The sequence below is a fragment of the Calonectris borealis genome, chromosome 1 (assembly GCF_964195595.1).
Source record: "Calonectris borealis chromosome 1, bCalBor7.hap1.2, whole genome shotgun sequence".
In the NCBI taxonomy this organism is placed as follows: domain Eukaryota; kingdom Metazoa; phylum Chordata; class Aves; order Procellariiformes; family Procellariidae; genus Calonectris; species Calonectris borealis.
Genome location: NC_134312.1, coordinates 118624293 through 118648534, shown reverse-complemented (window position 1 = coordinate 118648534; position 24242 = coordinate 118624293). Strand labels below are relative to the sequence as shown.

The 24242-nt window shown below is 40.8% G+C and overlaps 1 protein-coding gene across 3 annotated transcripts in view; it reads right to left on the bottom strand.

Annotated features, from left to right (window-relative positions):
- DOP1B (DOP1 leucine zipper like protein B) overlaps positions 1-20145 on the bottom strand; it is a 52990-nt gene extending 32845 nt beyond the window's left edge. For 2 of the 3 annotated variants that reach the window (XM_075172286.1, XM_075172305.1), the window contains exons 1-9: positions 19967-20145; positions 16893-17067; positions 6518-6699; positions 6235-6405; positions 3594-3783; positions 2643-2741; positions 1789-1912; positions 963-1063; positions 400-514 (exon numbers count right to left, since the gene is read on the bottom strand). In XM_075172286.1, coding sequence (XP_075028387.1) covers positions 400-514; positions 963-1063; positions 1789-1912; positions 2643-2741; positions 3594-3783; positions 6235-6405; positions 6518-6699; positions 16893-17030 — 1120 coding nt within the window. In that variant the 5' untranslated portion in view covers positions 17031-17067; positions 19967-20145. Of the gene's footprint in view, positions 1-399; positions 515-962; positions 1064-1788; positions 1913-2642; positions 2742-3593; positions 3784-6234; positions 6406-6517; positions 6700-16892; positions 17068-19325; positions 19503-19966 lie in introns of those variants that run through there. The other variant, XM_075172295.1, reaches the window with a different exon arrangement.
- Positions 20146-24242: the final 4097 nt, after the last annotated feature.

Below are 24242 nucleotides of genomic sequence, written 5' to 3'. Positions count from 1 at the left end.
AGCCAAGCACTGGAAACAAACCCAGGCCCGATGGTGTTTTAGAGAATAAGCTCCAAGGAACGAATTGAGCAGAATATTGAGGCTAGGGCAGAAGTGGTTCTTTTTAACTGGCCCCTCAGATCGCAGTTCTGGGCATGAAAGAGCGTAATCCTCGTGAGGATACATCCATGCTACACGGTGGAGTGCTCTGCAGAAGAGCCAGAGATAACCTGGAGAGGGTGCTTGCTCCAGACACCGTTCTGAACCAGGCCCAATGCAAGGAACACAGCCCCCCTGCACACATATTCAGAATCAGGAAGAATTGTGCAGGGTGTTGTCTTGGGTCCTACTGTCAAAGGCGATGAACGCCAAGTTGTAACAGTTGTTAGCAGTCATAACAGAAGTGACAAGCAACATTACCTATTTCAGGTTTGTCAAGGAGACTGATTAGGATGCGGAAGGGTTTCAAATAAGCTTGATGCTGTTCCTCTGTATCAGACTCTGGGAATTTCTGGTGTAAAATTTCAATCAAACTCTAGTAAAAAGAAAACATCAAAATGTTATACGTAGAAGACAGATTGTCATTTTATTAAGTCCTGAAGTGTTTCTAAATTTGATTTTGTTCAATACTGACTACAATTGAACTACAATTTTCCATACAGGGTAGACAAATCAATGACATCTTCTCATCATCTCTACTCAAGAGATGATCTTATTCAGAAAAGCATTTTTAAATAATTCAGTTCATCAAAGATGCTACCCTTTGGTTTCATTAGATTCCATTTGTATTGTAAGCACATACAATATTGGGTAAATACAGCACAGCAGGCATTCAGATAGATAAAAATATAACCATCAGAGGATGTTATCTTCAGGGACAGAAAGCGAAGGACAAACCAAGTGGCAGAGTGAACAATTCTAGATGCAGTTTGTGGTAACATTTAAAAGGATCATAAATACATCTGTGTACAATGAACACCAACCTCAACCAAAAGATCTTTAGAATATTTTCCAAAGAAATAAATAGCACGGTCTTCAGAAGCTGTTGAGTCTGGAGCAAAAGTACCACCTTTAATATCAGAGCCTACAAGATAAACAGAGGCATAAGGAGTACAGAGAAGCACTACAGTACAGAACACTACACACACGTCATTTATACAAATATTGAAATTACGCTGCATTTTTAACCTTTGTCATTTCAACGCTTTGCTTGAAACTAGCTCACATACTGCCCAAGGATGGCCCACATATCACAGTTTGAAGCATCCAGATGTGCTATGCTGAACATAAATCAAAACCAAGGCCAGATCCAGACATGGGGTCAGCAAGGGCAGCCTTCATGCAACTACATGGCTGCAGCTCTTACCCTGTCACTTTTAGCCTCCTCTTGCGCTGTTAAAAGGAGGCAGATGGGGAGAAGCTACACCTTTCTTATAGCCCCTCCTTGACAATTAAGCCCACATGGGAATTAATAGACTATTACTTCCAGAAGAGCAAGGTTAAAATAGCGCCCCACTCCTTTCAGTCCACTGAACCACTTCAGAATGAACTGTGGACGGGACCAGAAATAAGTCATCAGATACCCTGTGATTCAGGACAGCAAAATGAATTCACCTCTGAAGAGAAGACCTGTTTGCCAAATGAATGCTTAATTTTATTAAACAGGTACTTAATTAATGGCAACTAAACAACACTTTATTTTATCATCATTCATTAACTGCTGAAAAAGTGTATTACATTTTTAAGCACTGATTTTTTTTTTCTCTTGGGTACTCAGAATATTGAATATCACTGCATATTGTACAGTACCTAGCAACCATGCGTATAATCTTCTATTGAGTGACATGTCTCTCCTTAACAATGTCTGTGTAGCTGCTGACAGAATATAGACTAAATCAGTCCTGCACAACAGAATAGTGCTTTCGTTGCAGTCCTAGGATGAAAAGCAAAGATACTTTAGCTGTTTATGAACACTGAAACAAGTCAAATTGGTACTGAGGGTTTTTTTTAAACCGGTAATATTAATGTTTTGGAAAAAAAAAGGCAACAAACCACCCACAACAAAATATTTTGTATACTAAAAATCTCAAGAAAGGGAATCTGACACAATTGTGATCATTTTCATATTTAAGGTACAGAGTTACAGTTAAGCTAAAAATACTAAAGACTTCATTATGTTATGCCTTAAGACTTAAAATTACTTGCTACTTTCAAAATACTGACTATACTACTAGGTAAGTTAGGAAATGATGGGGAACAGGTCTTGTTTCAAGTAATATTTTCTTTCCTAGTCTTAGGAACAGAAAAATATCTAGAAATATCTTAGTTTAACACAGACAATTCTAAATGCCAAAATCCTATTTGAAAAAGGGGCTCGATATTTTTTCCCCACATGCAGTTTCTCAAGCCTGAATACTTCAAGCACATTCCAAATATCATGTAATATTCACTGTGAAAGCACATCTTCCTTTGAAGCTCTAAGGAGTCTGAAAAGCAGCAGAGCTTCCTCTACTATTAAAATTGATGGAGGAACAAGAAATTGCAAAATCTGTTCATTGATTTTGAAGGTACAAAATTCAGATATTTGGCAATAACATTGGTTTCACAGAAGACACCTTCCCGCACAAAGTGCACATGCGACAATACCAAAACAGTCCTCTTACCAAAGCTGTATAAAATGGGAAGAAGAAGAGAATCACTTCTAGAGTGTTTCTTTGCACAAGGACATTTGAATCCAATACTGATACACACAAAGACTTTATCTGTAAAAGGAAAAGAAAGCACAACAGTGTTTCACTTCATGGTAACATTTAAACTACAATCACTGTTAATAATCACAAGAAGGAAAGAAAGCAAACTTGGTTACATGGGAACAATATCTTTTAAAATAAGAGGATAATTACTCAGCCATTTAACTCCTGCCCCCAAAATGAATTAAAAAAAAGTTTTGTGGAATACTGTTACAAGAATCGTTAATACTTACGAAATACTTGGTTTTGTAACAATACAGAATGTCACAGTGTGACATCACCAGCTATCAGACACAATGTGAAGCCTCACAAAATGCAGATATTGAAGTACTCTAACTAGCATTACAGTTATTCCATCACTCAATTTTAACATAAGTTACTACCTACCGAAGATTTCCATTTTACTGAAAAAATAAAAAGATACTAAATTTAGAATTGCCTTCCAGGACTGCAAAAACTTTGAGAAATCCACATTAAACATTGTATATACTGTATTATAGAAAAGCTGGTCTTCAACCTTAAATGCAAATTCAGAACAAGCAGAGAAAAGATGTCAGCTTTATCTTCTGATTTGAAACAGAGTCAGTCTTTTAAGGCTGTATGCAGTATTGATTACCAAAAACTGCAGAAGCTTCAGAAGACTTGCATTCTGCGGGCTAACCAAAATCGGTATGGGAGATTCTCTGCTATATTTCAGGTAAGATGCTTCCATGAAGTAACCGTGTTAAGCAATTCCATCAGCCTCTCTTTCAATCCCTCCAACATATTTTTAAGAGCATGTCATTCTAATTGAATACAGAGACTGCACAATCTGCAGGTATTATGGTAGATAAGACAATTCTACGAGAAGTGTAATGAACTTACTGTGAGCTTATTATCGGTGCCGAGCATGTACTTCTGCTGTTTTCCAGACAGCTCTCTGTTGATATGACTGACAACAAAAAGGGAAGCAGGCAGCCTGATGGATGGGCTGACCAGGACACTGCCCCAGAGTGCTCCATAAAACGTTTCTTGGCCCATCAATAAGGAGAGCTTCACAAGCAGAGCATCTGTTCTGTATGGAAATATATTTGACATGAGAAAATAGATTTTTGTTAGTTTAGTTTTATACCGTAAAAAGGCAATTATACACAGAATTAGTATTGTAGTTGACATTATTTATTTAATTTCCTCATCTTTGCCCAGTATTGCCCTTTTCCCATGAAGATGGCCAGCATCTGATTGTACAAAAACAATCAAAAAACACTCAAACCTTTGTCACTGTACACACTCACTGAAACAAAGTTTCTGTGCATACTTCAGAAACTTCTGTGGTAATTATCTGCAAACATTAAGCTCTGACCAAATTACTGCAGTAGCTCTGATTGCAAAATATTTACAGCGAGAGGTGTGCAATGCTGAATTGGAAATAATTTAAGCTGGTGTTAGACTCTGAAAGCCAATTTTACCAGTCTGGGAACTGGAAGATATCCTACATGCTTGTACTTACAAATCAATGGGCTCAATTTGTAAGCTGCTGAACAAAAAAAACCCTGAGATAAAATGACACGCTGTCAGTTATTGCACACAAGACTGGTACACTGAAATTAGTTTAAAGGCAATCACATTGGAGGTCCTATGACAGAAGGCACATTCTCCGCTTTGGCAACTCTGTCAGTACTCCAGTATTTTACTATAATGTAGGAATTAAAACCTCACATTAGGAATGTAGAAGTGAGAAAAGAGGAAGAAGTCCAGCATAGAAGAGGGACACCCCCACCCCCGCGAATCTGATGTTCTTTTCCATTTCTTCATAAAGTAGCCCTCAAGCCATTTTTTGTTTTCCGTTTTGTGTGTGTGTGCAAACTCACGCATACGTGCGTGTTTAAGAAGAAAATAGTTTCTAGGGTGAAGCACGACCTGAGCTAGTACTTCTGCCACTTTCAGGAACAGCAGGGGATGTATTAGTGTTAGTCTTCAATGTTGAAGATTCTGAAAACATTCAGTGGAGAGTCCCTCATGAAACTGAATTTAAAATTAATCTAACACATCTTCCGACAAGATATCTTGTCTATCTTTCTTGCACCAGAATCATTACGATGAGTAAACTAAAGAAAGACTTTCTCATCTAATTTTTATATTTCACAAAATAACAAATTAATTTTAGCATAAATCTTTCACAGTGAAATATACGGTCAGTTTCTGTCTGTGATTCTGTTTGTTCACGGCAAAGAGGAAAACAATGCCATCAAGAATAGGAAAAAAAGGTATAAAACCAGAAGTCAGCTCTTGGAAGTTAATCTGCAGTTCCCATTAACTCACTACTTCAAATTTAGTCAGTTTCAAGATAAGTTCAGTCTCCCTAAAAAGGCTTCACATAGACATGAGAATTAGTTCCAAGGGATCTCCTTTCTCCCTCAAGTCCCCAGCAACTAGTGCTGTAGGAAAGAGAAAATTATAATACCATCAATTATAAGCCTGCCTGACAAAAAGCACATACTAAAATTCATGTTTCCACAGCAGATGTATGCAAGGTATATACTTGTCCATAGAACTGATGTTCTGGAATTGGCAACTGAATGCTACTCACCAAGTTGGGAACACATGCAATCTACTCTTCGCTGCTCTAGCAATTGACATGGGCCTTCAATTTAATACTTGTTTTTAAAAAGAGGCATTAGACTTAGAAGTATTTTGCTTATCAACTGTAATCTATGCAGCCTAGCATATCTTGCACTTTTTTTTTTTTTTTAAGTGTACACACAGCTATTTAAGATTCAAAAAGAGCAGAGAGAACAGCCAACACATCCAGACTGGTAATACAGAAGGAAGTACATTACCAATGCAACGTTCAGTGACTCTTTAAGCAAAGAAATGTTTGGACGAAACCTACAGTGGTTGAGTTCTTGTAAGATCTTACAAAACAGTTCTGGTAACTGAAGTAAAACCACTACACAAATGGGTGCTGAGCAGATCTTCTCAGCACACTTCCTGATCCTGACTTCATCGTACTGAATGCCATTGTCATTACTGCGAGGGGCACCCAAGAGTGAGAGAGATACTTTTTTCCACAGTAGATTTTAAAAGAGTTGCCTCTTGCTTGTGTTTGCAGAACCTGAGGGTAAGTAGCTGGTATAGAAAGACTGGAAAGAATTCAGCTGCTTTCTCGTGTTACAATATTTAAATAGAAATTATCGACAGAGCAGTGGTCTGAGAAGTCAGGTTAATTATTTAGGAGTTTAGAGGAGCTTTAAGAAATAGTTTTTTTTCCTTTCTCTCAGCACATCTATTTTTAACCCTCCTTTTCCTCTTCTCTCCTATTCTCCTCCTGAGAGATGAAAATAGAAGGGGAAAGAGTTTTTCTACTTTAGCATTATTTGTTGCATCTTTCAGGGACTCGCCATTCTGCCACCCTTAGAAGCTCTTTTATCAAGCCTTCTATATAGAGAGCTGACAGAAATTTCCTGAGAATTCCCTAGGAAAGCAAAATGCTGTATATTGCTTTTAAATTAATATCAGTTCTTACCTGTCATAAATTTCTGATCCTTCTTCCAATCCAGGCAGCAGTCCAATTAAAAAGGCTTGAAGACCAGGCAGGAGGGACTTTTGGAGAGGAAGAAAGTATTTCTCGTACAAACCAAGGAGAACAGGCCTCACTGACATTGCTGCATTTGCCAGCAGAGGAAACAAACCAGAGCTTTTTAAAAAAAAAAGAAAGAAAAAAGAAAAAGAAAAAAAAAAGGTAAGGAAAAAAAATCAGCTAATTAAAATAGACTGTGAAATACACATGCTTTTAAAGAAAAATTTACCTGTACAAGAATAAATCCTTGGCAAGCCATTTTGTCCCAATAATTTTAAAGATTATTTCATAGGTTTCTAGTGCTTTTAAATGCACTCCACTAGGTAGTGCTGGATGCAAACACTGAGATAATCTTTTACTGATGATCAGCCGTCTTGGTAATAGAGAATACTTCAAGTTACTCTGAAGAGCCTGTGGAAGAAAGGAGATGAGAATAAATAGCTATAATGTAAAAGATGATGTATGTGATGACTGCATGTCAAAGGTTTCTACTAGCACATTGAGAAGAACTAAACGCGTTCAAGAGTTTTCTCTCATAAATGCATTTGTTACACTGAAACAGCAGAATTCTGCAATTGAGTTTTCATATGGAATCAGTCATGAACAATCTAGTAAAATCTAGTCTTACTTTGCTTAAAGGCTGGAAAAGGAAGTCAAAGGACAGGAGAGGGACCGGTTACCCTTATTCTATCTCCAGGGGAAGTAGGGAAGTAACAAGAAGAGCTTTTAAGGACAGGGAATAAAGAAAGAATTAAATAACTACCTTTCCTTGTAAATTTTCATTTCACGTATAGCTGAAATATAAACAAAAAACCTTCCGACCAAAGCAGGCATGATTAAGTGGGACAGTAACATCTTAGAAGTTATTTGTAATTCTGTTTGGCTACATTCAGTAAGCTTTATTAACTACACCCACTGTATTGACATATAAGTAAAAGATCTTCAGGACAGGAAATAGTTAACCAAGTATTGCAGAAATCTCTGGAAAAAACAAACTGTAGCACCTTTCTTTGGAAAGATTACTCTCTTCCTTGAACCATGCATGCATTTCAGCAGGGTAAATAAGTATGCGTCTTCAATTCAGAGGCAATTAAAAAAAGAAGTTGCAAGTAAATGGCACTTTAGCCTTTGATCACTGTCTGCTAACACAGATGTTTCACTGCAGATTGACATCCGGGATGTTTTCAGGATTAGGCAAATTCTTGACTCTCCCAAAGGTTAAGTCATGGTCTTATTCTACGTAATTGTTTTTAACTCAAGGTTCTTCTATCCTGCCTGAAAAAAGGTTTTGAAAAAGCAGCAGACAAGTGAACTACCCCTTCCTTGCTCATTTCCAAGAAAAAAACCAGAACAGTTCAGCAATGCTCGCGGCATTCACTTGAATGCTGAATACTCTCATCAGCAGTAAGAGGGAGAGATAAAACCCATCATCTTTCAAAGGTGTGTGCAACTTGGGCATGAGAAGCGAGAATCCGTGAGACTACTGCGTTATTTTATATTTGCTGCCCTGCCTAAACTGAGAGACCAGCTGTTAGTAAAGCACTTCTAGTAAATAAAATTTACTCAAGAAGAAACAGGCTGAGAGTTTGTAACAACAGTAAACAGAAATGTCACACCATTCTGAAATACATACAGTATAGATGCCATTTAGAGCCAATTAATTTCCTTCCTTCCTCCCCTCACTATAAGCACGAGAACTGCATTTTAATAGGTACTAAACAGCAATATTTCACATATGAAACTAAACCAGGTTATATTTGTAGAGTTATCTTTTATATTTGAGAAATTTACTCATCTATTACGTGAGTAATATTATTTCAATATTAAAGATTGAAATCCTTAATACTCCTAACAACTTTGAAGACTGCTTGAAAGCTGGACTTTGAAACATTCTGTTTATATTGGTTGGTATGTATTTGCCCACACCTTCTGTATATATAAAGGAAGGTAATTACAAAAAAATATGCCAATGGTAAATATATTTCCTCTCAATCTTAAGACTGAACAAATACCATCTTAATATTCTATCAGTTAAAATTTAAATATCAACTAAGTAGAAAATGAAAACATTCACTGTTTATTACACAGAGAATCTGATCCATTACAGAAATAATGCCATCTCGTAAAAAATGTCTTGTTTGTCTTATTTCATTGCCTAAGGATGTGAAGTAAATCTCCACCAGCAAATAAGAACTCTCCTTCCCCAAACATCAAAACATTTAGTCAGAAGAGGAAAAAATACTCTAGGTATATTAGGAATTGAATAGTGGATATTCAGGGATAACTCAATGTTAAGTATTTCTCCTGAGTAACTCTGAAACCTTCAGATGTCCAAATTCCACCAGGTGAGTAACTTAAAACAAGACTACATTCATGTATGTGTGCCAACGATACTGCTTCACCTAAAGAATCAGAAGACATCTGTGTACAGGAAGCAAGATTTGAAGACATTTATTATTATCCTCATACAGAAGCTAAGGAGAGTTTCTGCCCATCACATCAGAATGATTCTGAGAGGAAACTCCCTTCTGAAAAGTACATAATCTTTTTTTCTGACTTGGGTTGAAGAAATACACAGTTGGACACAAACTACAATTCTCCTCAGGAGTGGGTGTTCCTGGTTAACAGTTGTCTCTGATCTTCCAGCAGATGCAAGGGATTTTAAACCACACTGCAATATATTAGAAGACTGTGGTTGCACCAAGACCCATTCCAGCAGAGAGGTGAGCTGGCTGCTACTTTGCTGAAAGGTTCAGATTCTTATCAGCTTCCCCAGAATTGCAGGGCTCAAAGAATTTTAAAAGGGTTGAAAGACATTGATTAGCAGACAGATCTAAAACTGTTCATTGAAGTAAGAGTGACATAATATACATATTTCCAAATGCTAATTAGTTTCTGTGAGCCAACAGGGAAAGCTAAGAAGCTTGATTTTTAAATATCCTGAGTTCCCACAACTGAAAAAAAGAATCAGTGGTCTGTGAGATCTAGGACTGCTGAAATGCCATTATAATTTCAGCTGTTACAGGTAGTTAAATGTTAAGGTAGGAAGCCTGATATCACTGGCACTGTACGCAGATGAAGATCCCGTCCCAAACCATTGCTTCCACATTCAGAATCCAACACTAACGACTGCAGATGGATAACTCTGCTCACAGGTTTCGACATCTATTATTCACCCATTCTTTTGATCCTTGTGAGCTTAATTTGACCGTCTTTATTTACATATGGGCTGAAGCCCACCCATGAGCTACTTTTTCTCCTTGTCTCCAACTGCTTTCCACATGAGCAGTTATGGTGGCAGAAGTGTTAAATGTCACTGGAACAGCTAGTAAGAGTTGGCTTGAGAAGCCTGAACTGCCAGCAGCACTCCATGCTTAATATATCATTCCAGGGTTTGGTTTTCACAGATCAGTGAGAAATCAACAATCCCAGAAATCCAGGAAGTATTTGACCTACCACTAGCTTTTAGAATAAAGACTTTAATCAGTAAATCAGGAAAAAATGAGACATGCCAAGTAATGACTTGTTCATGTGCATGTCCAATTTTCAACTTTTTACAGGTTCTTTTTCTTTATGATTGACTAGAGAATATATTACACACGCTAAACATTTTCTAATGCATAAGCATGCTCAGAGTTTCTTTGAATGTGGGCTATAAAGGGTAGAAAGGGAAGGCTTTCTATTCTTTGCAGCAGTGTATACACGTGCCTTAAAACAAAACAAACAGACACACAGAGGAATATTCGCATTTCCCCAGTTGCTGGTTTAAGTCATTCTGCACTGCTTTATAGCACCATCAGTTAGATCAATTTGCCTAGACATTAAAAACGCGAGCAAATCAAGTAAGTGTTTTTATTTACATAACTAGAATTCCAGAAAAAAGCAGCATGTACACCAATTTAAAAGATTATCTTTGACTAGGAGATACTATAATTCTTGTTTTAGACAACAGTGGTTGGGAGAAAAGGGGAAGAAGGAGAGCCTGTGATTCCATTTTCCAAGTAAGCAAAAAAGATTCTAAACAGAGTTCCAGCTTCCATAAAAACAGCAGCATGAAGTTCGAAAATGATTGTGAGGAAACTGTAAACTAGGAGCTAGAGTTATATTAAAAAAGGGGGAAAAAAAGATGTATAAAATATCCCTAGTCCTGCACATTGCATTTGTGCATCGGGTGTGGTGAAGTTCCATAAAGCAAATAGGAGGCAAACCTTCCCTTCTTCTCAAAGATATAAGGCTTGCCTTCAACAGAAGGCAAGTGGTGCTTGTATTTGTAATTCGGCCGACAGTTGTTATAAAGCCGTGGCAATCAGAGTTCTTATATGATGCAACTGGTGTAATTAATGGCTATGCTCATTAAATTCGTATTTCAGAAGAATCCTTCTCTTCTCTTCCCTCAAGAACAGACATATAAGTGTTACTACTGGAACAAACAATAGTTGTGCAGCTGCAATGATTTTTGTGCTCTTTCCCCTTCCCCTCCAAACAGATCAAGTGTTTGGCTGAGATCATATTCACCTTGAAGTTTTTGAAGGAAGAAAAGCCTACAGAACAAAAAGTAACATATTTATTTTCTATTGAAAGCCAAATTTTAAAAAAATTACTTTGAAATTGCAGACTAAAGACTAAAAATTAGTATTGTAAGAACTTACAATCTGTGTGTTTACACGCTTGTGTTATGTCCAAGGATAAAAAGCAGTTTGAAAGTGCTCTGTTAGAGCAAATATTGCTATCATTACTAAGCAAGTGAACCATGCCGTAAGCTTAAAATAAATCTCTCTAGAACAACTGATTTTTCAAATGTTACCATATTTTGTTTTCATGGTGAACAATAACTGTAAATGAACATCTTGCTCAGAAAAGGGACACTGGCCTGCCAGCCAGGCTCAGTGGCATCAGTCACAAGTGAAGCTTATGTGCAAGTTCCATACCACTGATATCCAAACACTGTTGAAAACTTGTTGAACTAGGTATTTCTGCCAATATGCATGGCAAGATCCTGTCCATTATTCTTGTCAAACAGATGCAGGTTGCTTGGCTTTTTTGTTTGGTGTTGTTGTTGTTGTTGTTGTTTTTTAATATATATGGATTAAATGAACAAACAGGGGAATTCACTTGCCAAAAGCCCGGTAAGATTTTGTGCTCTTCTGTGAATCAGTAAATTTCAGAGACTTTCTTGAAAACCTCCTTTCACAATTTCCTTACAAAAGCAGGCTATGGAATCCAATATTTACTACCGCTCAGTTCTTCATTTTGCAAACTGTGTCACTTATCTAATGTTTGCCTGCACCCAGAGTTAAAATTTCTGGAAAATATATGCCTATAATCTGGATTTAGAACCCTAATGCAAACTATGCACTTGGATTTTCCTAACTTCATAATATTTTTAGCCTCTTAATTGCCTGAAGTTCCCCCTACATGAATAGTTTTATGTGTATTTTATATAATATACATACCTGTTTATACTCTGAATAGACAGTGACAAGCATTTTGGATATGAAAACAATGTTAAAAGCACCTATTTCACTGATAAACCCACATACGCTGAACCACCACCCATTTAGGTTTAAAAAGACAACACGCCTCCCCCCCCAGCATTTTTTTCTGTCAAAGTATCAAAGTGATTTCTCAGAGTTGTATCCTTTTACAACATTGGAACAAGCTGGCAAAATCTGCAATAGCGCAATCACGTTTTAGCATTAAGACAATTGAGAAGGATTACTGTATTCTGGATGCAGAAGTCTGTACAGAACATCTGAAAACCTTAGTCACAAAACAGTGCTTTCCAAACAGCTTTTCCAAACTACTAAATGACTGGTTTATAGTAACTAGAGCTTGAACAGAAGCAAAGCACAGAGAGAGGGATATCTGCAAGTGGAATATGAGTAACTTTCAGGGCAAAGCTGAAGACCCTCTTTAAAACATTAACATCCACATTTACTGCCTGTTTAAGCCACCTGTTTGCATCTGTCCATTTATATTCTCCTATAAGTATTTATAAACATTACTTTCCACTGTTTCTCCTTCACCATGATGATGCATAACACCCACACTATTCAAATTAAAATAAAAAAAATCTTTCCCTTACAATCTTGGGGTGTAGCGTAAGTCAGCATAATTCTGCCAGCTCTCCACCCTTCACTGATGCTCACACTTGGTACCTGCAGTTTTGTTCAGAACACTGCAGGGGAGATTCATCTTACCTAACCTTAGAAGCCTAGGTCAGCTAAAACACATGGGCAAAACTGCAGTAATTCACCTCAGTCTCCCTATAAAACCAGTGAGGAACACACGCAATTTTAGGACAGCATTCATCTGACCCACTTTAAATAGCAAGAGATGAGTCACAAAACAATAAAAACAAAACAAAACAAAACAACCCTTATTCCTCTCCCTGTCTAAAAGTGATTCAAGGTGAAGCTGTCCGCACTGAAGTCATTTGAAGTTAGATAAGGCTTATCTCCCTTAAGTGACAAAAAATAATCTTTCTAGATCTACAGACTGATCCATTTGGCTGACAATTCAGATTAAAGTCAACTGGTTTCTCTGTTGCTTCTCTGGTTCTACAAGTCACTGTGAAACATCAGTTACAACCATTGAAGCAACAGAGAAACTGTGAAAAATAAACCTTCAGTTTAACCCTTGGTAGCTAAGTAGTTATAGAAAGAAGTAGCAGAGTTGTCTCTCTTCACCAGGAGTAACAGCAGCAAAAGCTCCAAGATCACTTGTTTCAGCCAAGGCCAACGGCACCTGGATCAGCTCCCTCCATTCTTTTTCCCCTCATCTTTAAGTAGCGACAGCTTGTGCTGCTTCCTCCAGACCTTGTACTGAAAGGGTAATGCCACTGAGCTTCTATAGAAATAAGAGAGTGTGTGTGTGTGTGTGTGTGTGTGTGTGTGTGTTAACTTGTGGGAAGTGTGCAAAGTATTGTTGAAGCCTGCCTACAGGAGTAAAAGCCTCAGAAAATACTACACCTATATAAGCAAGAACTCCCACAATTAAAGTCAACAATACAAGGTCCTTAAGAAACATGTGCTTAAGGAGATATTCCATGCTACTCTAGAAGCATGAAAAATACCTCCGAAACTCCTCGACTTACTCATCCTCTTTTATCTCTTCTTTTCTCAGCATTTTCACATTTGCTTAATAATAGGCATCACTGCACACCAGTTACTGACACCCAGGTTCCTGAATATAACCATGTGCAGCATTTAAAAACATTTTTATCATTGAGATACTGTTGATCTCTCTCCTACCCATTCTCTCCCTGCTCATTCATTTACCCTCAGAATGGACTGTAGAAGAAATTAGGCTCTTATGTTAGAAACACCTCCTTCTCCCCTCAACACAAACAGAACTCAACGACAATATTTATGTTTTAGGATGTAAGAGACCAAGTAACCATAGGAGTTAAGAGAATAGCTATTGACATCTTATTTCACAATCTTCCTTTTGGCAACACATTCCCCTCACATACCATCCTTATTTTCAGATAACAGACAGAAGCAGACGAACACTGGGGATGATTTGCTCTCCCAATTCTTAAGCTCCTAAAATGATTAAGTCCATAAAATACCACAGCAGATGAATTGATGCGACAGCTAAAAGCTTTTTTGCTTGGTTTCTACTATGCTGCTACATATTTTGGCAATTCTGTACCTGAATAAGAGTTTCAGATAGGTGTTAATCTGTTCAGTGTGTTCATCTAGGTCAAGATAAAAGATCAAAGCCTACCTCTTGCCACAGGTAAGAAATCTCTCACTCTAATTATTTCTTACTTTCCCTTTTGAGGGAAGCATTCTGAAGACATCTAGCTCTCCTTATTGACTCAACAGGCATCAGGATTAAATAGTGAAGGCAGAAATGTGTTACTACAATTGCCAGAGCAGTATCCATCTTCTCTCCTCTGAAGAGGAAAGAACACGGCTGCCCTTAAAAAAACCTCAATTTGGCAAATGTTGTCCCAATTTTCAAGAAGGGTAAGAAGCAGCCTTGGTAATTACAGGCTTGTCAGTCTCACTTCAGCACCTGGTAAAATTATGGAGAAGATTATTCTGGGAGTTATTGAAAAACACTTGAGAGACAATGCAGTCATTGGTCATAGCCGGCACAGGTTCACAAGGGGAAAGTCCTGCTTAATCAACTTAATTTCCTTTTATGACAAAGTCACCCATCTATTTGACCAAGGGAAGTCAGTAGATGTGGGGTTTTTTTATTTTAACAAAGTTTTTGATACTGTCTCTTACAGTATCTGGATAAACTGTCCAGCACACAGCTAGACAAGTCCATAATACTGAGCAATTGGCTGATGGGTTGGGCTCAAAGGGTTGTAGTAAATGGGGTTACATCAGGTTGTCAGAGAGCCACCAGTGGGGTTCCCCAGGGCTCAATTTTAGGGTTAGTGCTCTTTAATGTTTTTATAAATGATCTGGATGCAGGAACGGAATGTACATTAAGTAAGCTTGCCGATGATACTAAACTAGGAGGAGCTGTGGACTCCCTCGAGGGTAGAGAGGCCTTACAGAGAGATCTGGATAGACTAGAGAGCTGGGCAATCACCAACTGTATGAAATTCAACAAGAGCAAGTGCCAGATTCTCCACCAGGGCGGGGGTAATCCTGGTTACAGATACAAACTGGGGGACGAGAGGCTGGAGAGCAGCTCCGTGGAAAGAGATCTGGGGGTTTGAGTTGATGGCAAGTTGAATATGAGTCAACAGTGTGCCCTGGCAGCCAAAAGGGCCAACCCGTGTCCTGGGGCGAATCAAGCACAGCATAGCTGGCTGGTTGAGAGAGGGGATTGTCCCACTCTACATTGCACTGGTGCAGCCCCACCTTGAGTACTGTGTGCAGTTTTGGGCGCCTCAAGGACGACATAAAACAATTACTGTGTCCAGAGGAGGGCAACCAAGATGGTGAAAAGTCTCGAGGGCAAGACTTACAAGGAGCGGCTAAGGTCATTTGGTTTGTTCAGCTTGGAGAAGAGAAGGCCGAGGGGTGACCTCACCGCAGTCTACAACTTCCTCAAGGGGGGCAGTGGAGGGCAAGGTGCTGATCTCCTCTCTCTGGTGACCAGTGATAGGACACAAGGAAATGGAATGAAGCTGCGTCAGGGGAAGTTCAGATTGGACATTAGGAAAATGTTCTTCATGGAGACGGTGGTCAGTCACTGCAACAGGCCCCCTAGGAAAGCGGTCAGGGCACCAAGCCAGTCAGAGTTCAAGGAGCGTCTGGACGACACTCTTAGTCATATGGTTTAGTTTTAGGTAGTCCTGCGAGGAGCAGGGAGTTGGACTCCATGATCCTTATGGGTCCCTTCCAACTTGAGATATTCTATAATTCTATAGATTCTCCTCCCCTTTGAAAACTGTAGAATTAAGGTTTAGCAATGACAGCAAAGGCATGTGAGTCATCTATCGGGTAACAACAGATGTTTCCTTATGAATTCTGCAGCAATTGCCTCCTCTCACCCCTACTTCCTTAATGACTGTAACTACTCTTGCCCCACGTACACTCAGGAAGAGCTTTATGTTAAAAGAGGCCAAATGGGACACAAACAACATACTCCTTGTTTCTTGGGCAGGAGGAGAGGACACACTTCCTAGGTGTTTTCCCGTAAAAGACTTTTTCTTTCTTCCTATATTCAGCCATATTTTCCATGGTCATACAAAAGACACCACCAGCAGCAAATCAATTATTTCCCCAAATACAAGAGAAGGGCATGGTCAAGTAAATGTGACCTTGTCCTGGTTCCAGCTGGGACAGGGTTAACTTTCTTCACAGTAGCCTGGGGGGTGTGCTGTGTTTTGGGTTCGGTGTGAAAGGAGCGTTGATGGCCCATTGATGTTTTGGCTGTTGCTGGGTGATGCTTGCACCGGGAGGGGGGAGCACAGCCGGGGTGGTGGACCCAACTGGCCAATGGGGTATTCTATACCATGTGACATCATGCTCAGTATAAAAACCAGGTGTGGGGGGGGGGCTCGCCCCCCCCCCCCCGTTCGTGACACGCGGTCGGCGGTCGGTGAGCGGTTCTGTTGTGCATTGCCTGCTTTGTGTATTCTGTTATTGTTGTTGTTCTCACTGTTATTATTACTGTTCTACTTAGTTTTATTTCAATTATTAAACTGTTTTTATCTCAACCCGGGAGCTTTCCTACTTGTGCCCTCCCAATTCTCTTCCCCATCCCACCGGGGGGGGGTGATCGAGCGGCTGCGTGGCGTTTATTTTTGCTGGCTGGGGTTAAACCACGACAGACCTTTAAATATAAACTTTGACTCAGAATATATACTAAAACTTGTGACCTCTTGTTCTATATAAAGACTTTTTTAGCTGCTCTAGAGTGAGTAACCAGCATCCTGAGGGTTTCTTCGATGCAAAAACTAAATTAACTTAGCTGTATAAAGGAAACAAGTACCTTTTGAAGGAAACCTCTGTTGGTTGTACCAGAATTTTTCATATTTATATAAAAGATACTGACGTAGCTGCTTCCATTACCCTTCCTTTATGAACTACTATTTTTCAATTCTGCTAAGTACTGTAAGTTACAGAAATGTTAATTACAAAACAAAGATAATAAACAAATGAAAAAATATTCCTGTGACACTGTACCTTATTGAGTTTGCCAAGGGAAGATATAAGATCCGCCCATTCACTTGATGATTCAAAGTTTCTCAAAGCTTTCTCAATCGCAGAAGAATAATTTCTGTATCTGTAATCACCAAGTAACTCCTGCTCTTCTGGATCCATCTTCGGTTCTCATAGCAAGGTGAAATTTCCTGGTGAACTAAAACATGCACACAGTTACAAAAAGATAACCCACATTTAAGTTCTGGCAAACCTAAAGTACTGTAAGATAACAATAAATATGTAGAGGCACTGACGGATCACAAGAAACAGGTCATCTGATCACGTTTCAACACAAAGTTAAAAATAATTTAACAGGCATGACTCCAACTCCCCACTGCCTGTTTTAGAAGTTTTGCAGTCACATTTTCCTATTTATGAAATGTGTTTTTTCCTTCCATGCACGTGGATCTCTCACAAAATAACAAAGGAAAGGAATATAAAGTCTCACTATAAACAGTCAAAGCACTGACAAGGAGTTAAGGAGAAGTAAATAGTTTTCATAACTTATCATTTGTGCAGTGTTTTGAAAGGTTACCTGTAGCAGTGGAATGTGAAACATTTCATATCAAAGTACAACTTTCTAGAGGAATCCCGTTAAAGGGCCTCTCAGCCCACAGCAGAAGGAGCTCTCAGAACTCTGCATCTCAACTTGTCAGCACCAGATGCTGAAGTACAAGACTAACGTGTTGTGTCAAAGCATCAAGGCATGCATTCTAATCTTCCTTTATTTCACCAAAAAGTTTCCATATATTTTTATGGAGGAAAAATAAGTTATTCAGACCTGATTTTCTCATATTCTGCAATGCGTTTAGATTAAAAAAACAAACCACACCTGTTTTAGAACAATGGGAAACAAGCGTGGTTGGATTTTACGTACTGAAAAATCATACCTTCACCCTTATGCTAGCTATGACACTAGTTCTTCTGTTAGCTAATATAAAAATATTCTTCTAGAGAGATGGTTAGGTTTAGGAATGCCAGGTTCAGGTCAATCTGTGCTACATCACTGATACAGAAAAGAAAGCACAGTCCTATTACAAAACATTTTATAATGTTTCTGAAAGGCATCTGCATTTGGTTTCCTACTGTTAGGACACAAAAATAAACCTAAGTAGTCCTCTATATTCTTTTAAAGAAGGTCATCTCTCACAGCATTTAAAAAAAAAAAAATCAACAATTGTGTATTGTGCGTTAACTTTAATAAACAACAGTAACTATATCAATCTAAGATTTTTGGTAGCAAACTCTCAGAAACAGAAAAATGCTGGATGCATCCAAAAAAAAGAAAGGGTTTTAAAGGCAGGTTTAAGCCACCTTTGCACTCCCCTGATAGTAGGATTCAGCCATTGCCAATACAACCACTCTATGTCATCCAACCTAGATCCACTTCTATGGAAGAAAAAAAAAAAAAAAAGTATTATCACACAATGTCATCAGGGCCATGTTTTTTGGTTGGTTGGTTGGTTGGTTTCGTTTATTCTGCTACAGTAAAGGTTTAATTTTCCATTTTCACCAGGATGTATGCAGTGCTGCTCACAGCAGAGAGAGTGAAAAAAACCCTCTGCCCTGTAGGGTGTAACATTCATCTGGGATACAGCTATCCTTGCTCCAACAAGGATTTAAAAAAGTCAGCCCTCCCATAAAACCTAATGAAGTGGCAAACTTGCAATATACTGTCAGCAAAACCTACGAGTAATCTGATACAGACACTGCCCCGGCCACTGGCAGGGGAAGAAATTGAACCCTATTTCCCTCATCTCATGTAAGTACCTTAATCATTGGACTACAGTATTGTATTCATACTCCTTAGAACAAAGCATGAACTAGGAAGTATTCTAGCAACTCTGCCAAGTCAAGAGTGCTGCCACTTTCATAAATAAGAGATCTGTCTGGATCATTTAGAATCGGGCAGCCGTTTTGCTGACAGAACACATCAGATTTCTTCATTTGTAAATGCAATATACCTGTATGAATACATTTAGAGAACAGGAATCAATCAAATTATCAACAGCACTTGAAGAGGTTCTAAATATTCTATGAAAATAATGTCCTAAAGCATTCTTATAGCATTAAAACTTGGTCTATTTAAGTAAAATCTAGTTAGATTCTGAGGGTAAAATAGAATGTAGCTACTCAAGGAAAAAAAAACCTAGTAAAACTTCAATTGGGGGAAAAATTGTCTTATTCAGTTCTTAAGACACTTTCTTCGGACTTTGCTGTGGAAAGACAAGTGAGTAGTGTATTCCCACCCAGAAAAGCAGTGATGGACTTAATGATTTAGTGTGCATTGATGTTCACGTACCTATGTTGCCAGATGTCAGCAAGGTTTGAAAAAATCCAATACTCTAAATATGGCCAATAGACCGTACTTGTGCTTATATACACAAGGGCAGGAAGATTAAAAAAAAAACACACCAAAACAAAAACCACTTGGCAGTGACCTTCAGGCACGTCTTCCAAGTCACAAACTTCCTTAGTCGATGGAGACGTGAATGTTACCCATCAACCTTCCGCATTGTCTTAAGGCAGGTTAAGGAGGCGGGCGCCCTGCCTCTGATCCCAAGGGACGAGGCGCTGCCTCCCCGGCTGCGGGGCCTCTGCGGGCAACCCACGCCCCGCCGCCGGTTGCTGACGGCTCCACAGCCTGGCTGCGGCTTGGCAGGCCCCCGGGGGGGCACGCAGCCCCGCGCCAGGCCCGGCCGCCGCGGGACCGGGGCCCCTCTCAGGGCCTGCCCTGCGGGGACGGGATGGGACGGGGCGCCCCCAGGACGCCCTCCCCGCGGGCGGGCAGCCCCGCGGCGAGGCTCCACCGCGGCTTCCCTCCAGCCTCACCTGCCAGGCGGGGACCGCCGAGGCCGTGCCGGCTGCGGCATCGGCGGTGACAAGGTGGGCTCCCCCGCCGGCGGCGGGCTGCGGCGCCCCCTCGGCCGGGCCACCAACGGCCCCCGGCGGGTCACCCCCAGATGCCCGCGCGTATCCACCCCGCCCCTCCCCAAACACACGCCCGCCCGCCCAGCCCGGCCGCGGCGGCACCCTCCTCCCCGCCATCCCCGTACCTGGGAAGGGCCCCGCAGACTTCCCGGGTCAGCGGCGGCGGCGACGTGTCCCAGCCGGGCGCGGGCCGGGGGGCGGCACCCCGCAGTCTCTATGGCAACAGGAGGGAGCAAAAAAAAAAAAATCCAAACCCCTCCCGCCCCGCCAGGGCCGCGCCGCAGTCGGCAGCTGGGGCGATACCACTGAATACAGCGCGGGGGAGGGGGAAGCTCGTAGACCGGTGCAGGAGGACTTCGGGTGTCCCCGCCCAACGGCGGCCGCTCTCGTCTTTACCCGCTGCCAAGCCGCGCGGGGAGGCTGCCAGTGTCGGTGAGCGCTACAGCCGGGAGCGGGTCATCCGCGACCCCCCCGTGGAGAAATGGTACACCCCGGCGGCCGGGCCCGGGCGCCCCTTGGCGGCGCGGGGCGGGAACAGGGCCGGGCGGCTCGGCCGGCGCCCCCGGATCCCCGCGGCCGTTCCCCGCCGGCCCGCCCGGCCGCGGGGCGGCAGGGGAGGCGTCGGGGCGGTGCCCTGCCGGCGGGTCACGCCCGGGCCGCCCCCCTTGCTCGGTGCATCAGCCTCGGCTGGCCTGGAAACAAGGCGGCAGCAGCGCGGAGCCGCAAGCTCGCGTGTGTCCCCCCCCACGCTGGGGCGTCGCACCGCCCGCCGCAAGTATGCGCGTCCCTGCGGGGAGGTGGGCAGCGGGGGCTGCTACCTGCTCCTCCAGGCACAGCAAGTTTCAGCATCTGCTTTACATAGAAGCCAGTAAGGGGACGTTTAACAGTTTTGCTTCTCTTCCAGCTGGTTTGAGGCACGAAGCACTTTTGACAAATTTTGTAGACGCAGCTTTCACGGGGATTCCGTTGTTACATTTATAAAAGGCTCAAGCCCGATATAAGAAGCCCTCTGTTCTTTACAAAAGGCTTCAAAGAAAGTTAATGTACTAGATTTTTAGTACTCTTATGGCAAAAAAAGAAACTAGCAAAATATCCACAGAAAGTAAAATACATGATCTTGCCAGACAAGGATTTGTATACTGTGGAAACATATTATTTAACCTCAGTTTTGTTTTTTTTTTTTTAACATGTAGGCAGAACATCATCCTGGTAGTTCAAAGTAGCTGAAACAGTCAAGGAAAAACAACCTGTTCAGTTATTCAAGACGAGAGAATAGAAACCGTAGCTTTTAAGATTATGATGGATACTGTTTCAGCAATGATCTCCAGTAAGTTTTACATTCATATACTCTTTTATTTTCTTGAGACCACCTGCCTTTCCCCTTCCTAGCTAGATTTCAGTGATATAATTTGGCATGTTGTTCTTCTAGCAAATAAAAGCTATGGTTACTGGCAGCTAATGAGACTGCACATGCTGGAAAGATGGAAGCAAGATGGGAAGGCAGGAAGGCTTCCACATGTGCTTTCACTCCCCAGTTGTGTACATCTCCAAAAGCCAGACCAGCCACCAAAAAGCACTGCTGGCCTAGCTTCAGCGTGTGCTATCTCACTGTAAAATTTTAGCACTTGTTCGCAAGCTTTCATACAGCCCACACGGCTATTGCACATTCCATCCATTTGGGAAGTCAGCATCTGCCTGCAGCGCTGCTGAGGTCAGTGTGGACGCCTGAACGGCTGGGTGACCTCAGAGAAATGTCTTAATACGTGCGGGAAATTTGTGTGACAAAATATTAAAACGTTGTGCAGTGATTTACAGCTTTATTACAGATCTGTCATTTTGAAAGACAGATCTTCAGAAATGGAGTGGTATTAGAGCACACAGTCAATCAGGTTCTAAATTCAGATGGGGCTTCCTCCTGGTACAATAAACTGACTTGATCATTTGAACAGAACATTTTTCCTTAGGTATACATGACAGTAGATATATTCAGTACCATGGGCATCAACATAGCTTATCTTTCTAAATTGCAATGCCATCAATTTAAGTTTCAATTTCTAAATTTTACAGTTTTGTAACTTTCAAGGTAGCGTAGCTTAGTTCTTGGAAATGAAGGTCGGTGCTTCTGAAGACATGCCCGACTTAGCAAAGAACTTGTATTTTTGATGATGTTGTTAACACATAACATTTATGTCCTAAAATATAGCACGTTACTTAGGATATTTTAAAATCAATTTTGAGATAGCAAAATTAGTTGCTATCTCTTTAGAAGTTTTTTTTCTCCCAAATTTGTGTTCTTTGACTGCACCGCTTGTATGTGGGTGTCTAACTATATTAATTTCATTCTGATTTCCACCTAACTTTTGAACCCATCTGACATTTCTACCACAAGACAGAGGTCTTCCAGAATTTCAAAGAACCAGGCAGTCAGGTGGCGGAGCAAGATCCTCCTGGGCTCCTGCTGAGGGAAAGGTTGCAGTACCAGGTCAGCTGCCGGCAGGCACCGGAGCGTCTCCCGACGGAGAGGCCATGGAAGTGCTCAGCCTGCTGGGAAGCTTTGCTCAGAACACGCACCAAAACCAACCAACCTCCAGACCAATCCCCTTCCTCTGCTCTTGTGCTTGCAAATCTGCTGGTTGGTAAATCATTTGACAGATAACTCTGAATGCTGTTTTTTGTATCAGAGGTTATGCTAATTTAAAGCACGCCTATCATACTAACTATTCAAGACTTATTTTCAGGAAAGGCTATAAATCAGTTTGTTATACGCACCATGGCGGCACTGCCCATGCTAAATTGTGGCCCTTGGGATGGGATCAAGTAATAGATTTACTGATGTAATCACTTCTGGAGACAGCCAGGCTGCGTTTCAATCTAATGAACATTCACGTTAACTTCCATGTGACGTTGACATAAATGTTTGGTTCGTACTGGAAAAGTCTACTCCAATCATATATCACTTGTCAGATTTTGTTGTTGTTGTTGTTTTTTTAGAAATATCCCTCGCAATTTAAAATAAGAAATTTCCACCATGAAACTATATAGCATTTCTATTATTTACTGAGGGAAGTTTAACAAGTTGCTTGCTTTCAGTATTTTATCTCCCTAGCAGAGTCTAAACAACACATTCGCAAATAAAACACCACCAGAGCCACTACTGCCCTATGTCCTCTAAATACTGTATAACTCCAATCAAACAAAACAGACAATGCCCATCAGATCAGGGTGTCTAAGAATGTGGGTATGTACCTGAAGAGAGACAGGGTAGGATTTTAAGAGCGCTGAGTAACCACAACTCTAGATCAGTGAGCAGGGTCCAAAGACAAGACAACAATCCCAACTGGAAAATGTGAAGTCGGATATTGTTCATTCGGATGTAAGTGCTGTGAGTAGCTCACCTTGTGAAGAGATCTATAGACGATGAAAATTGGCCTCCAAGACCAGAACTTTGTCCAGCTGACAGTTTCCTTTATTGTCAGCTCCAAAATGAAGTCTTTGCAGAACAAAACCAAAATCTGAAGAATTTCCATTGTAAAACATTGTTATTGTTCCTTTTCTTTTTTCGTTATTTGAGATTAAAAAGCTAAAAACATTCCTACACGAACGTGAGACTGGAGTTTGAATTATATTCTGCATTTAAGTGTTTTAGGTAATATTGGGTAGCATATATAATCTAAATTTTCTTGACACATTTTTAGGCTGAGAGGAACACCACAGCATTCAAAGTCAGGACACTGCCTACATGTTGGGTTATACTACTATAAGAGATGGTTCAATTAAAATTATCTATGGATATAAATGAATTCTCAAGAGTTCTTGTCATCTTCATTATTTATATAGGAAAACACTTAAATGGAAAATTTAAGGAAACAACATGTTAAGCTAGGTATAGTCTCTTCATCTTTTTAGGTAAACTGACCTCCAACTCTGTAGGCATGTCTACGGTGCAGTTTTGAAAACCAAATGCACTGCACTACACAGCATTGGAACCATAACGGATACAAAAGTCTGGCCCACACTACAGTTATCAGCATTGCAGGGGATCCAGATAGAAATGACCTGGTTGTAATCCCCTTTAGATTCAAAAAGGTTTAGAGCAGACCAGCCTCCTTACTGATTGCCCCCATACCTTCAGACCACTGGCTTTCCACAGCAAAGCTCTGCCGAACAGCTGGTCTACTACAGCCTTTGAAAACGACGGCTGCATTGTTAACCAGCACACTGGGAAGTCTGTTGCTTCTCCTTCAGAAAGCCCCAGAGGCCATGCACGCTGTTTATATCCAGCTGACACAGCAGCAGGTTCACTTCCACTCCCAAAGTTTTGCCACTGCTGCCTGACTCCATCCCGCACAAGCATCGTCATCCCTAAGAAACTGCCTCCACTGAGCTCTCACAATTGTAAAT